The sequence below is a fragment of the Phocoena sinus genome, chromosome 3, assembly GCF_008692025.1.
Source record: "Phocoena sinus isolate mPhoSin1 chromosome 3, mPhoSin1.pri, whole genome shotgun sequence".
NCBI lineage: Eukaryota > Metazoa > Chordata > Mammalia > Artiodactyla > Phocoenidae > Phocoena > Phocoena sinus.
In genome coordinates, this window is record NC_045765.1 from 157,579,010 (window position 1) to 157,595,532 (window position 16,523).

At 32.9% G+C, this 16,523-nt stretch overlaps 1 protein-coding gene across 1 annotated transcript in view; it reads left to right on the plus strand.

Moving 5' to 3' along the window:
- CDH18 (cadherin 18) overlaps positions 1-16,523 on the plus strand; it is a 498,063-nt gene that overhangs the window by 381,362 nt on the left and 100,178 nt on the right. Inside the window, exons 6-7 of the mRNA XM_032629158.1 lie at positions 829-1,016; positions 12,399-12,652. Of these exons, the coding sequence (XP_032485049.1) occupies positions 829-1,016; positions 12,399-12,652 (442 nt within the window). The remainder of the gene's footprint in view (positions 1-828; positions 1,017-12,398; positions 12,653-16,523) is intronic.

Consider the following 16,523-nt stretch of genomic DNA (forward strand, 5'->3'; position numbering starts at 1 on the left):
AACGTGGGTTTCATGCTCTTCCCAGGTCAATTAGCTTTGTCAGGAGGGATAGAGCCTTTAGCAATATGACAGATCCTGATAAAAGCACGTGATTCAGCTCAGCGGATCATGTGTTTCACAGAAGAAGGTGCTCTACCTATGAAATGTTATGTTGGTGAGGGCTGTTGAACTAAAAAAATAATATTTGAAGTCAAGTAGTGTAAATATATTTATAGAAGAGGACTGGGAAATATCTCTGTTGAATAATGAATAAACACAAACACACACACACACACACGCACGTCGATGTTCAGTAGCAACATACAGCACTTTAAAACATACAATTGTACCTTTAGAAGCAAATTAGAATATTCCATACACTTACCGGATGCACTAACCTAAAAAAACTTATTATCATAACACAACTAAACAATTATTACCTCAGAGAAATTATTTTTATAGACGTTTTATATTCACTTATCCATGTAGTCTAATTGTATTTATGTATAATGTTAAATCACCATTAATTTAATCGTGGTTGAAAATCTTTATAAAATGACATTTTAATTAAAGATTTCTGTTATTTATATAGTTATTTGAGATTTGCTATATAAATAACTTGCTGTAATAGATATGATTCTAACTTGACAATAAAATAATTGATAACAACATGTCCATTATGCTTAATGTCTAATTCATAAGTGTCTATAGGGAAATGTGAACATTTGTGAAAGAGATATAAGCATAAATAGATGTATGGTCTAAATATTTTAATGTCTCTTTCTAATAAGAGTATTATTTTATGAACATTATTATCATTAAATAGGTTTAATATGAAATATTTTTCAGAGCACTATCAGCTGTATGTTCCTGAGTCAGCCCAAGTTGGTTCAGCTGTTGGGAAAATCAAGGCAAATGATGCAGACACTGGTTCAAATGCGGACATGACATACTCCATCATTAATGGTGACGGTGTTGGGATATTCTCTATCTCCACTGACAAAGAGACCAGAGAAGGGATCCTTTCCTTAAAGAAGGTAAAAATTATATATATATATATATATATATATATATATATATATATATATATATACTGTTAGTGATTTAGGCAATCATTCATTTTTCCACGAATGGAAATTTGGCAGAGGTATGAATAATGTATATTGTCATGTCATTAAAATGATCAAATATTTCCTCTTTAATATGTAATTACATTTTAATCATGATTATGTCTAACTGTTTAAATCCTCTCTTAAGAAATGTATTTTAGTAGGGTGGGATGATTGGTTATAGAATGCACTATGAATGTGTCACCCCATCTTTGTTTTCAGATAACATATTTATCATGAATGCCTGTTCTATTAATGTCATTACTCTATGCTGTACTAATCAAAGTAGCATTAAGAGACCTTCTAACTAATGTAAAAAACTTCATCATGTTGGCTAACAATATTTAGGAGACGAGTTTGCTTGACAGTCATGGATCTTTTAGTGAAGCCATTAACCTTCTTCCCCATTCTTTTTTATTCCTAAGAATTTGTCATTGGACTAAATCTATTGCTTTTTGCTTTTAAGAGACAATTATTGCAAATATACTAACATTTAGGTCCCTAGGCCCTTCCCTCCATATTTTGATTCAGAAAGGATGGAGTGGGGGTAAAGAATTGGCCTTTTTAACAAGTACTCCAGATGATTCTACTGTGTAATATGTTCAGAGCACAGGCTGAGAAATTTTATTCTCATGTGCTACTGTAATATCGAGGTGAACCAATCAATCTATCTTTCACTCTATCAATCATCTATTTATCTGTTTGAATCTAGCTATCTTTCATCTATCATCTAGCTATCTATCTAATCATCTATTTGTGTGTTTTGTATACACTTTTCACACTGTGTAAAATCTCATTTATTCTTCTAATAATCACAATTTTATATTGATTTAAAATTGAGGATTAATATGCCTTGTGTATGTTACAAAAGGGGCCTGCAAAGTAGAGCTTCAAGTGTGTAAATACTTAAGAAGTAGTCATCACTGGTCTATATAAAATATTGATTCTTCACCTAAAATATCTCATTTTCAACTTTCTGAAATTGTCAAACTTGGATCAAAAATGTGTTAATAAAAATAGTCAACTTACATGTCTTCTTTTAACAAATATGTGAGCTTTGAGTGTCTCTTATGTGCCCATAACTGTGCTCTACAAGAGTCCTGAGAGCCTTAGCAGAACCAAAGTTACTGTCTTCTTGCATAGAGCTTCCAATCTATGGAAGTGGAGAGATACCAATCAAATATCATATGCATTCTTAGATAGGTAATAAAATTGTTCTATGAAGGAGAGTTATACAGTGCTGTTGGGAAAACAAAATCTAGGGTGTTTGGTGCTGTCTGATAGTCAGCAGTGATTGAACAGAGAACTGAAAGAAACTTAGGAGGTAGTTAGGTAAAAAGCATTACAGGAAGAGGAAAGAAAACACAACAAGAACCTGAATGGAGTAGAACATGGTACAGTAAGGACCTAAAAACCTTCATTGATCCTGGAGCAGAGAGTGAGGGAGTTAGTGCATAGGTGAGCACACAGGGCCTTGTTAAATTTTACCCAATGGAGAGCCATTGAAGCTATCTAAGCAGGAAGTGATAAGGTCTCATTTGATGTCAGTATTTCTAATTAATTGTTACTAGAAACTACACAAGGACAAGACTATTTTTTAACTCATCACTGCATTCCCAATGTCTAGCATGTTTTCTGACATTGCGTAGGCATTCAATAAGCATTAGAGTAATTAATGGATATACTATGGATTAAAAAATGAAGTGAGGATTGTCTGCTTTTCATTCCTTGGATGTCTTCTTCACTCAGGTAAATCCAGGTAAGCAGATGAATAACTCTTTCTGAAAGATGAGTCTTGAACCCTAGGGAACACCAGTATTTAAGAAACAAGCAGAAGGCAGGAAAGAAATAGAGTCTTTGAAGAAAATATCAAAAAACAGAGGTTAATTTTATCATTGAAAATTCCCAAGGGATGCTGAACAGGAGGAAGATAGTCATTAAAAATATGAAGGATTCTAGAACTGAAACACAATTTAGGATTATAAAGATTCATTCGATTGGCAAAAGGGGGCAGGGTTCTCACAGCAGTTTTCAGCTCTCCCATCCTCATCCGCATCATCATTATCATCACAATAAGATAGTAACAGCAAATAACATTTGTTAAGTGTTTCCTCTGTGTCAGGATGAGTTTTAAGACTTTTCCCAAATATTTATTGAGCTGGTACACCTATTATCATTCCTTTCAATCTAACTGGAATATTATGATATAGGGAATATTATTATTCTCACTAATAAAACAAACTGAATCACAGAGAAAAAGAATTGTATCCATGTAGAAACTGATTGACAGAAAATTGAACTCAGGAATCTGTCTTTTCAGAGTCTGAAAATTTACCAATTTTACATACTTGAATGAAATATATATATTTATTATTTGCTAAAATAAAGAGAAGAACAAATTTAGTGTGGTGGAGAGAAAATTGGAGGCAAGGAAATGGGAGAAAAAATTAAAAGGATAAAAAAGAAAAAAACAGCACTATCCCCTTTAAGAAGCTTTGTAGTAAAGCCAGGGAGAAACTTTAAAAGGCAAATAAATGAGAACATCATAAAATGGAGATTTTAATTGTAAGTTGGGAGACTGAAAGTGTGTTTATAGCAGATGGATAAAAGGTCAATAGAGACAAGAAACTGGGGATACTAAAGAGAGGGTAATTGAATTCAAAAGATGCTCTGAGGTAGAAACGGCCCTGTTTAGGATCTCGATCACAGGTGGAAAGAAAGAACCTATGATATATTCCTCCTTATTTGACAAAATCAAACAGGAGGGAGAAATAAATGTTTGCAGATAAGTTTGCAACGATTTAGCTGGAATATGTGTGGGGTGTGGGTAGCAGGGGGATCCTTGCCTATTGAGAACTATTGTCCTTATAAAGTAGGAATTTATATCATGTTTACAAATGTGAGGGTAGTGGTGGATGATGTGAATACACACATAATCCAAAATACAACTATAGATTGTGGGGTTAAGGACAATGGGGATCTTACCACCCTGCATGGCCTCAATTAATTTGATGCTGTTTGTGAAAAATGAAGGCAAAATTGTATATGTGCATATGTGTGCACATATATGTAGTTAACATTCTCTATTTTATATTGCATACACATATACACATACGCAATAGGTATTTTCAAGGTAAGTGTTTCAATTACGTAAATGGTAATGACTATGTACTGAAAATAACCTTGATAATGAGTCCAAATTATCTTTCTATTTTTTTCCTGAATTTATTTTCTAATGTAGTCTACACTTCCTCTAAAATGTATTAATGTTTGCATTGATCTATTTTCTTAATCCTTCAGATTAGGATTATCAATTTTAGAGTTATTCCATTGCTGTATATTTTATGTTATAAATAATTACAGTTTGGAAACTAAATTGTATAACTCTGTGGATTTTAACCTTTAAGAGGCACTCATTCAGATGGCAGGGAACAGAAAAAGAAGTCCTTTCAAACCTGTTCCTTATTTAATCTCTGAGGCAGCTCACTTTAGCCAGCAAGGCAGAACAGCTAATCTTCCCAAAGATCAAAATCAGCACCGCTCTATAAGTCAGCTTGCAGGAGCATCTGCACATTCCTGTCCATATCATGCCTTCATCAGAAAATTGCCAAGTTGAATTCACCAGTCCATGGTGTGGTACGTTGTAAATACACTTTGATAACTTTCATTTATTGTTTAATGGAGCCTGACTGGGTGGAAAGGGGAAAAAAAGATATGGATGAATGCAACTTGATGTGCTCTTTCCTCTGACATAAACCCTGTAGCTAGGGATAGGCTTCATAGCAGTCTCTCTCAGATTCTCTTCTTGTGGTCCATATGCTAGCTAATTTGCTTTCTTTATAATAAGCAGTTGTTCCTTTTTCTTTTTAATTCAAGGCTCCAATCCTTTTGCTTTCCTGACTCTCAGCAAATACTGTCTGTAGTTTATCACTTTTCTTCTTCAAGTGTATTTAACTGCAAATACAATGCCTAATATTTTAAGCCAAAATTCTTAAACATGTTTTTTTAGTCAATGAAGGGTGGTGGAAAATACAATCTTTACTGTCAGATGAAATATAAATTTTGGTCTTGCCATTTAAGAGATCTATGAATTATCTCAAGTCTTTTAATCTTTAGTTTTCTTATTTTAACGTTTTTACGAAGTGATAATTACAAAGAGATAAAATAAGGTAAAATAGTATTCTAGGCTGTGTCTGGCTAATAAGTACAATACTACCTCAATATCTTTTGGAAATCCAAAAAAGAGGGGATATATGTGTATGTATAGCTGATTCATGCTGTATAGTAGAAACTAACACAATATTGTAAAGCAACTATACTCCAATAAAAATTAATTTTTAAAAATAAAAAAATAAAAACAAAAGTTACCATAAAAAAGTACAATAATACCTCAATACCTACATTTCTTGTCTTCTTTTCTTTTTCTATTTGCACCAAATTTTAATTACACTTTCTAGACCTCTCCATGTGGTTATTTTACTGCCCTCCTTTATTTTATGTTATCCAAATCACCTATAATCACACAAAGAATGACACATCCTGTGTATATTTTTTTGAATGATGTCAATATTTTCTTATTGAAGTATAGTTGATTTACAATGTTGTGTTAATTTCAGGTGTACAGCACAGTGATTCCTATATCTATCTATCTATCTCCTTTTCCAGATTTTTTTCCCTTATAGGTTATTACAAAATATTGAGTATAATTCCCTGTGCTATAAAGTAGGTCCTTGTTGGTTATCTGTTATATATAGTAGTGTGTATATGTTAATTCCATCCTCCTAATTTATCCCTCCCCATGTCCCTCCCCTTTGGTATCACATGCACATGCTGCCACTCATGGCTCTTGGTGATCTACTTCCCCCTCTGTCTTCTGTAAAATATTTTTATCAAAGTTCAAGTTTAATTTTGTCTTTGCAGTGCAACATTTCCAGGGATGTTTCAGTCACAAATACTTTCTTTGAATTATCTTCTCTGTTTTATGTATCAAGGTAGGCATTTCACTAACTTTTCACTGTAGAAAACACAGCAATTCCATATCCCTCTTAAATCTGCTAGATCTAATAGAATAGAAAGAACTTATTCTAATTATTCATTATGAATGTACTGATAATTTCCATTAATGTGTATCTGTGTGTGCTACAAGTGTATGTCTGTCCACAGTAGTTGTTAAACATTTTTGCAACTGGGTACCTTGTATTTTTAAAATTTTTATACTGCAGTGTGTAAAAGATCTTTATACCACTTTATTTAACAAAGGATCAGAGATGGATGGTGAGAGTAAACATAAAACGTTATATAAGTATTTTTAAAGTTTAAATTAATCCTAAGAGAAAATATATGAAATGTTTCCAGCTATAACCATACTAGGTCCATTCCAAATAGCCACATTTTAAATTTTTTAGTGGATTACATTTATTGAATTTTTTTTTATCATTTCTTTGACTTGCGTTGAGTGACAGAATAAGAATCAGGACTTTCTTTGCTATTGGGTTGTAAAGTTTGGGGACTATGAACCACAATGTGCAGTAAAAAAATAAGGCATCCCAACTTATTATAAATGCACACACAGGCAAACACATGTGCACACTTTGTATATAAGAAGAAATAGGTTTCTAATGCTAATGAACTATTTACAAAAACTAAACATTCATTAGAGATTTTATTACTTAAAAAATTAGCCAAGCTACTATTTTTATTCTTATAAGATTCTAATATCTGGAAAGTGGTTCTCCTGCTTAGCCAGAAGCTGAAAAGGAAAGTCCAACTTTCAATTCAGTGAAATCTATCACTATATTTATAATACCTTTTGACAGAGGACTGCTTTGGGCAAACTTTTGTTCTGACTCTTCATCTATAGGCATGACCATGGAGTGATAGATCCACTGAAACTATTTTGAACATCAATTAACAGTTTTAACACATATTCCTACAATATAATTTAGTGTACTAGTTGAAACAGCCTGTTTAGTTAAGCTATCCACACCCATGTGTTATTGGTAAATTTGCATATGTGTGGGGCTATTGAAATATCTACACATATGTATATGTGTTAGTATGTAAATATATATAAAGAATATAATATAGAATATATAAATATACTTCATATATATTATGTATGTTATTTAAAATATTTTAAAATATTTAAAATATTTTCATTCATTTCTCCAGTCTTCAAATGATAGTGAGCAAATATGTAAGATTTATTTGTATCAATAACCTTGGAATTATTCACATTAAATGATCATGACACTCTTCTGCATAGAGAAATTTATAATATAGCTTATACATGTGTTCCAGTCTTCGCAGAATGTCCACCATCCAGGAGAGGACGTTGACAAAGACCACGAATCATGGTATAATCAGAAAGCCTAGCTGACGAAACATTCAACTTCATGTAATTTTTCTTATGTTTTTGGCAAACTACTATCACTTAAGATATGCCATTTTTCAGGAAACAATAATTAATAATAATATCAGTCACTATTCCAGGATTTGGCCATTTTTTGCATAATTGAAGTGACATTTTTTCATGTATTAAAATGTTGGTATCTGTCCTATTATTATCCTCCCATTCCTGCAATGGAAAACCTGGATGATGACGCAATATAGAAACTGGACCAAGGAGAGGTCCTATGGAGTCTCTTCTCTTATTATTTAGGAAAACAGAATTTTAGGACTTTCTTAAACTCCAAGAAGAATTGAGTCACAGAGAAACTTGACTAAATGCTGTTTTCAGTATCCATCTATTTATGATGGTTATATAGTTCCAGAGGAGGAATATATTAGTGTGATTTAATGAATAGTAGAAGTGATTAATGAGAATCAATTAACATGTTCCAAATATGTAAATCTGGCTAGAAAGATGATAACTTATCTACAGGAATATGAAATGTGTTCATATTAAAGAGGGAAAATTATGATTTTATAAGTTAGAAAGAGCAATGATATGTGAAAGTAATTACTAGGAGTAATAGGATAAAATTAAGAAACTAAAACGTAAGATGAAAATTGGAGTCAATTCAGTGACAGTGAACTGCATTAGGACATTAACAGTAACTAAAGAAAAGTAAGAGGAGCCCCACTGCCTGGGGAAGTTAAAATTACACCAGAATAAACACATTAAAAAAATAAAATTGAAGTTAACTAGTTAATTTCTCATTTCAGATAAATGACAGTTTCCTAGTATAAGTATATCCTATGTGATAACTGACACATATGTTATTAAAAATAATTTTAATTTACTAAATTTGACAACAATAATCATAGTGTTTGTTAACTATGAGCATCAATGAGTTGGTAGCTTTGTTTTCTGACTCTCAGAACTTGGACCACAAGTGAGACTTGTCCAGGGAACTAAACCCAAAACAAATTCTATAAAAATGAATAAAGAATCTGATGGTGTTCCTCCAATATTTCTCTCTAAACATTAATATTATGTTAGTAAACTCCAGGAGAACACCTTTGCCTTAGGCTCATCTACTTCTTGTCTTAAACACTGAATCGTTAATCCGAATTTGCAGTTTTCAAAAAAAAGAAAAGGAAACTTGGCATAGTTCTGAAATTTTGTTAAATGGGATAAACTATGTTCAAATTGTAAACACTCACCCCCCCCACACACCAAATATCTTGGTGAGACCAGATTTATGGAGTAAATAATGGTGAACATTATCAAAGACTGGAGCCTATTCTTTCCAAGAGTCTTCAAGTAGCTCAAAAGGGAATAACTCTTTCCACAGTTCTTTTTTTCAGCTTGATTGTTTTAATCATCTGTTCAATCCAAATGATTATTGTAAGAATCCAGCCCAAAAAACCTACAAGCATGGGCAGTTGAAATTTTAATATAGTATAGATGGAAAAAACTATTTATTATGCTCATAAACAATCTCTGGCTCTATAATCACCCTTATCAAGTTCCTACTGTGCCTCATGTTTATGGAGTTATTCTGTATCCATTTTTGTTTTGTTTTGTTTTAAGACAGGAGAGGGGTATATTTTGTGTTATGTAAACTCGCAGCCAGACATTTCATGTTTTTGCCTTCTTGGTACTCTGATAACCTGAGTATGTTTTCTTTTAATTTTTTTCCTCCACCTTTTCATCAAAACCAGGTTTTAGATGAATAAGTCTCACTGTTCTTGGTATATTGTTTTTGATAGACTATTTTAGGTAATAAAACAATCTGCTGGTAACTATGGAAGGTGAAAACCACAGACAGAGTTCTAACTAGTTTCCCAGGAGCAAAATATTACTATGAAATTACTGGAATATCTCTTTACAATGTATGAATGGTAAGTATTTGGAAAGTTTTACCAGGATTTACAGTAAGAGGAAAAATAACAATTATAATCCTAATCCAATCTCTATGTACTATTGTAGTTTTAATACAAAACAAAGAATTAACATACTTTATATTGTATACAAAATCCTGCAATCTCCAAGAATAAATAGTGTAATTTCTTCCCAGTTTTTCTATACTTGCAATTTAGCACTGCCATGTTTTCTTCATAAATGAGGTTGTTAAAAATATTTCCATCTATATTAATTCATCTGCTTCTAAATTCCTGTCCCAACCTCAAATAATGCTTCTCTTTCCTTAGTGACTCAAAATGGGTCCTATCCATCCATCTGCCTGAAAAACAAGTCCTCCAAAATGATTATCCTTCTCTTGGGGTAGTTAAATATACATGAGGTAATCATAAACATGAAACCATGAGTTCACATAAACAGCCTGTACACTTGCAGTAGGTAGGTGAGTGTTAAGATAAATGACATCTAACTTGCCAGGGGACCTGCTAAAAATGGAAAAAGAGATGCCTGTCATATTGGATGCACAGCTTGATAATAATATCTGATGGGGTAGAGGTGGCCAAAAATATCCCTACAAATTTCATTGAGAGTCTTTCTGACTCTCAATGAACCTTAGTCATTATAAAGTCTATGAGATGCAGCAGATTGAGTCTAAAAAATTACACTGACCTCAAAGAAGTAGTAAACCTGCCAAGGGTGTTGCTTTCCATGAGCAAAATGCCTGGATTCTGACAGTCCATGTTCCTCTGCGCCAAGGGGACCACACCTGTGCACCTAATTTTTTTTTTTTAATTTATTTATTTTATATTTATTTTTGGCTGCGTTAGGTCTTTGTTGCTGCACACAGGCTTTTTCTAGTTGTGGCAAGAGGAGGCTACTCTTCGTTGCAGTGTGTGGGCTTCTCATTGCGGTGGCTTCTCTTGTTGCCGAGCACTGGCTCTAGGCGTGTGGGCTTCAGTAGTTGCAGCACATGGGCTCAGTAGTTGTTGTGCACCTAATTCTTGATAGGCAGAAAGTGTGTACCATTTCTAGAACAGATGATTTAAATTTGGATGAGACTTCTTGAATTAGCCCAAAACATTCTTATTTACTAATGTTAAGGAGAGAGGAGTCAAGGAAAGAAGTACAATAAATCTGTGGGTCCAACTGAAAGTAATACAATCTGCCAAACAAGATGGATGTTAGTTACTTTGGTAATTCATTTCTAGTTTTAATTCCCTGAGAAGGAAATGAATCCCACTTGGTGGGTTATAAACTTCAGATCAATTATCCCTTCTTTAAAGTATATAAATCTAAAATACATAATATCTATACCATATATAAATGTATATGTATCATATATATGGTTCATATTTAAGAATTTTAGTTTTAACATTATTTAAAATTTTATTTTGTCTTATAAACACTTGTAAAATATTGTAATGACCCAGTCTCATCCATGGCCCTGAGAAGTATTCTAGGTTCTTAGTATCTGGTTTGGAAATTAAATGTTTGTTTTTCCTTCTATGTAATCTCCAGTCTTTGGGAAGGCCAATTTTCTAAGACAATTCAGAAAAAATAAGGGAAATAATCATCAGTAGGACTGATCTTCTCTTTATAAGATCCCATTAAGGATACTCTACAAATTCTCCTTGGCTCTTAGGGTAAAGGAAAATATCTGAGTTCCTCCATAGGGAATGATCATACTTTGATCCTGCCAAGAAAGAAGGCTGCAAGATTGAAGCAGCCTACTGAAAAATCAGTGGCAGAAATAGGGATGAAAAAATATCTATTGTTTCTTTTCATAGGTCTTAATCTATAGGTAATTCACAATGCTCAAAATAAAGGCTGATATCTGTATCACCGGCACTAGCATCAACATGGAGACTTTTGATGTGGCTAATCCTAAATCTAAGCTCATTTTATGTCACAGAGCCTATGTGCATCATGTTTAACACTTTCAAAACCTTCAGTTCTTACCTAAAAAGGTACTTCCTCTTGCAAATATTACCTACCTGCTCACACACTTCTGTATCTATGTTTGTATCCTTATTATTTTCATAATACCTACTATGTCTTATAACACTAAATGTACAGTGCTATAAATGTCTATAAATCTTATAATAGACCATGTATTCCCTGGGACAAAACACTAGACTGACCTTATTTTTATTCATTATTGTATGCTAAGCCAAATTCATGACTCCGGACATATATGATTAATAGAAAAAAAATTGGCTGGGTGATTTAAAAAAATAATAAAAAAAAAATTATGACAAACTATTAATGTAAATTCAAAGCTAAAAAGTAAAACTAAAAATGAACAGAATACTGTAATAAAAAATAAAGTTGATCAAAACATAATAATAAAGGGAATAAAAAACAAAACTAATACATGAAATGGTATTAGCAGCAAAAAAGAAATTAAAAAATAATACAATTAAAACAAAAATGAAATTCAAAAGTCTATAAAATCTTCTGCTAAAATTTCAAGAAAATATTGTTGCACTGAAAATGTAAACATTTATCCAATTTTAAAATAAGATACCAAGTTTAAAACCAGCAAGGTGAAAATAAGATAATAGATAAAAATCAATGATATGAGATAAATTGTTTAAATGCAAAATAAAAAATGTATTTTTTAAATTTCTCAAATTAGTAGCAAATATTTTAAAAATTAATAATTTAAACTGAAGAGGAGATAGAAAGAAGTTACCAGAAGAGACTAAGAATGAGTCTGCAAAAATCAATATTTGTTTGACTGTGGGAAATTTCCTTTTGTTGCTAGTTATCATCATATTTATGGCTCTGAAAAATCACAATTGATTCAGACTTGAGTTTCCATGGTTTCTGCTTTAGGTGTCACTGTTAAGATAAACTTCATAGTTTCTTTATAAATGGAAGTGGATTGACCTAAACCTATTCATGTTTGTTTGTTTGTTTCAAAAAAAGGAAAAGAAAATAATTGTTTAACAAGTGATGGTAGTCATAATATTGGAAATCTTATTTTTTTTTTCCCACAGCCACTGAACTATGAGAAAAAGAAATCATATACCCTCAACATAGAAGGAGCCAATACACATCTTGATTTTCGCTTTTCTCACTTGGGTCCTTTTAAAGATGCTACCATGCTGAAGATCATTGTTGGGGATGTAGATGAACCACCACTATTTTCCATGCCTTCCTATGTCATGGAAGTCTATGAAAATGCCAAGATTGGGACTGTTGTTGGCACAGTTTTGGCACAAGATCCCGACAGTGCTAACAGCTTAGTAAGGTATGGTATACTTCCACCTTTTAGACATATACAGATTTTATTGACTCTCACAGTAATTTAAAATGAATTAAATAATATTTAAAATATTTACTTTCTATGTTATTTTCCTTTTTTGCATATATACCATTGTATTCTTTTTTTTTAACAACTTTATTGGAGTATGATTGCTTTACAATGGTGTGTTTGTTTCTGCTGTATAAAAAAGTGAATTGGTTATATGCATATGTATATCCCCATATCCCCTCCCTCTTGCATCTCCCTCCTACCCACCTTATCCCACCCCTCTAGGTGGTTTCAAAGCACCCAGCTGATCTCCCTGTGCTATGCAACTGCTTCCCACTAGCTATTTATTTTACACTTGGTAGTGTATATATGTCACTGCCACTCTCTCACTTCATCTGAGCTTACCCTTCCCCCTCCCCATGCCATCAAGTCCATTCTCTACATCTGCGTCTTTATTCCTGTCCTGCCCCTAGGTTCATCAGAACCTTTTTTTTTTTTTTAGATTCCATATATATGTGTTAGCATACAGTAATTGTTTTACTCTTTCTGACTTACTTCTCTCTGTATGACAGACTATAGGTCCATCCACCTCACTACAAATAACTCAGTTTTGTTTATATTTATGGCTGAGTAATATTCCATTGTATATATGTGCCACATCTTCTTTATCCATTCATCTGTCCATGGACACTTAGGGTGCTTCCATGTCCTGGCTATTGTAAATAGAGCTGCAATGAACATTGTGGTACATGACTCTTTTTGAATTATGGTTTTCTCAGGGTATATGCCCAGTAGTGGGATTGCGGGGTCATAAGGTAGTTCTATTTTTAGTTTTTTAAGGAACCTCCATACTGTTCTCCACAATGGTTGTATCAATTTACATTCCCACCAACAGTTCAAGAGGGGTCCCTTTTTTCCACATCCTCTCCAGCATTTATTGTTTCTAGATATTTTGATGATGGCCATTCTGACTGGTGTGAGGTGATACCTCATTGTAGTTTTGATTTGCATTTCTCTAATAATTAGTGGTGTTGGGCATCTTTTCATGTGTTTTTTGGCAATTTGTATATCTTCTTTGGAGAAATGTCTATTTAGGTCTTCTGCTCATTTTTGGATTGGGTTGTTTGTTGTTTTGATATTGAGCTGCATGAGCTGCTTGCATATTTTGAGATTAATCCTTTGTCACTTACTTCATTTGCAAATATTTTCTCCCATTCTGAGGGTTGTCTTTTCATCTTGTTTATGGTTTCCTTTGCTGTGCAAAAGCTTTTGTTTCATTAGGTCCCAACTGCATATTTTTCTTTTTATTACCATTTCTCTAGGAGGTGGGTCAAAATGGATCTTGCTGTGATTTATAACATAGAGTGTTCTGCCTATGTTTTCCTGTAAGTGCTTTTTATTGTCTGACCTTACATTTAGGTCTTTAATCCATTTTGAGTTTATTTTTGTGTATGGTGTTATGGAGTGTTCTAATCTCTGTCTTTTACATGTAGCTGTCCAGTTCTCTCAGCATCACTTATTGAAGAGGCTGTCTTTTCTCCCTTGTATACTCTTGCCTCCTTTATCAAAGATAAGGTGACCATATGTGCTTGGGTTTATGTCTCGGCTTTCTATCCTGTTCCATTGATCTATATTTCTGTTTTTGTGCAAGTGCCATACTGTCTTGATTACTGTAGCTTTGTAGTATAGTCTGAAGACAGGGAGCCTGATTCCTCCAGCTCTGTTTTTCTTTCTCAAGATTGCTTTGGCTATTCGGGGTCTTTTGTGTTTCCATACAAACTATGAAATGTTTCATTCTAGTTCTGTAAAAAATGCCATTGGTAGTTTGATAGGCATTGCATTGAATCTGTAGATTGCTTTGGGTAGTATAGTCATTTTCAAAATGTTGATTCTTCCACTCCAAGAACATGGCATATCTCTCCATCTGTTTGTATCATCTTTAATTTCTTTCATCAGTATCTTATAGTTTTCTGCCTACAGGTTTCTGTCTCCCTAGGTAGGTTTATTCCTAGGTATTTTATTCTTTTTGTTGCAATGGTAAATGGGAGTGTTTCCTTAATTTCTCTTTCAGATTTTTCATCATTAGTGTATAGGAATGCCAGAGATTTCAATGCATTAATTTTGTATCCTGCTACTTTACCAAATTCATTGATTAGCTGTAGTAGTTTTCTGGTAGCATCTTTAGGATTCTCTATGTATCATATCATTTTCAAACAGTGTCAGTTTTACTTCTTCTTTTACAATTTGGTTTCCTTTAATTTCTTTTTCTTCTCTGATTGTTGTGGCTATAACTTCCAAAGCTATGTTGAATAATAGTGGTGAGAGTAGGCAACCTTGTCTTGTTTCTGATCTTAGAGGAAATGGTTTCAGTTTTTCACCATGGAGAACAATGTTGGCTGTGGGTTTGTCATATATGGCCTTTATTATGTTGAGGTAGATTCCCTCTATGCCTACTTTCTGGAGTGCTTTAATCATAAATGGGTATTGAATTTTGTCAAAAGTTTTTTCTTCATCTATTGAGATTATCCTATGGTTTTAATCCTTCAGTTTATTAATATAGTGTATCACATTAATTGACTTGCATATATTGGAGTATCCTTACATTCCTGGGGTAAACCCCACTTGATTGTGGTGTATGATCCTTCTAATGTGCTGTTGGATTCTGTTTGCCAGTATTTTGTTGAGGAGTTTTGCATCTATATTCATCAGAAATACTGACCTGTAGTTTTCTTTTTTTGTAATATCTTTGTCTGGTTTTGGTGTCAGGGTGATGTTGCCTTGTAGAATAAGTTTGGGAGTGTTCCTCCCTCTGCTATATTTTGGAAGAGTTTGAGAGGGATAAGTGTTAGCTCTTCTCTAAGTGTTTAATAAAATTCACCTGTGAAGTCAGCTATTCCTGGGCTTTTGTTTGTTGGAAGGTTTTTAATCACAATTTCAATTTCAGTGCTTGTGGTCAGTCTGTTTATATTTTCTATTTCTTCCTAGTTCAGTCTCAGAAGGTTGTGTTTTTCTAAGAATTTGTCCATTTCTTTCAGGCTGTCCATTTTATTGACATATAGTTGCTTGTAGTAATCTCTCATGATCCTTTGTATTTCTGCAGTGTCAGGTGTTACTTCTCCTTTTTCATTTCTAATTCTGTTGATTTGAGTCTTCTCCCTTTTTTTTCTTAATGAGTCTGGCTAATGGTTTATCAATTTTGTTTTTCTTCTCAAATAACCATCCTTTATTTTATTGATCTTTGCTATTGTTTCCTTTATTTCATTTTCATTTATTTCTGATCCGATCTTTATGATTTCTTTCCTCTGTTAACTTTGGGGTTTTTTTTGTTCTTCTTTCCCTAAATGCTTTAGGTGTAAGTTTAGGTGGTTTGTGTGAGATTTTTCTTGTTTCTTGAGATAGGATTGTATTGCTATAAACTTCCCTCTTAGGACTGCTTTTGCTGAATTGCATAGGTTTTGGGTCATTGTGTTTTCATTGTTTCTAGGTATGTTTTTATTTTCTCATTGATTTCTTCAGTGATCTATTGGTTATTTAGTAATGTATTGTTTAGCCTCCATGTCTTTGTATTTTTTACATTTTTTTTTTTTTTTTTTTTTTTTTTCCCTGTATCTGATATTTAGTCTCATAGTGTTGTGGTCAGAAATGATACTTGATAAGACTTCAATTTTCTTAAATTTACTAAGGCTTGATTTGTGGCCCAAGATATGATCTATCCTGGAGAATGTTCTATGAGCACTTGAGAAGAAAGTGTATTCAGTTGTTTCTGGATGGAATGTCCTATAAATAGCAGTTAAGTCCATCTTTTTTAATGTATCATTTAAAGCTTGTGCTTCCTTATTTATTTTCATTTTGGCTGATATGTCCATTG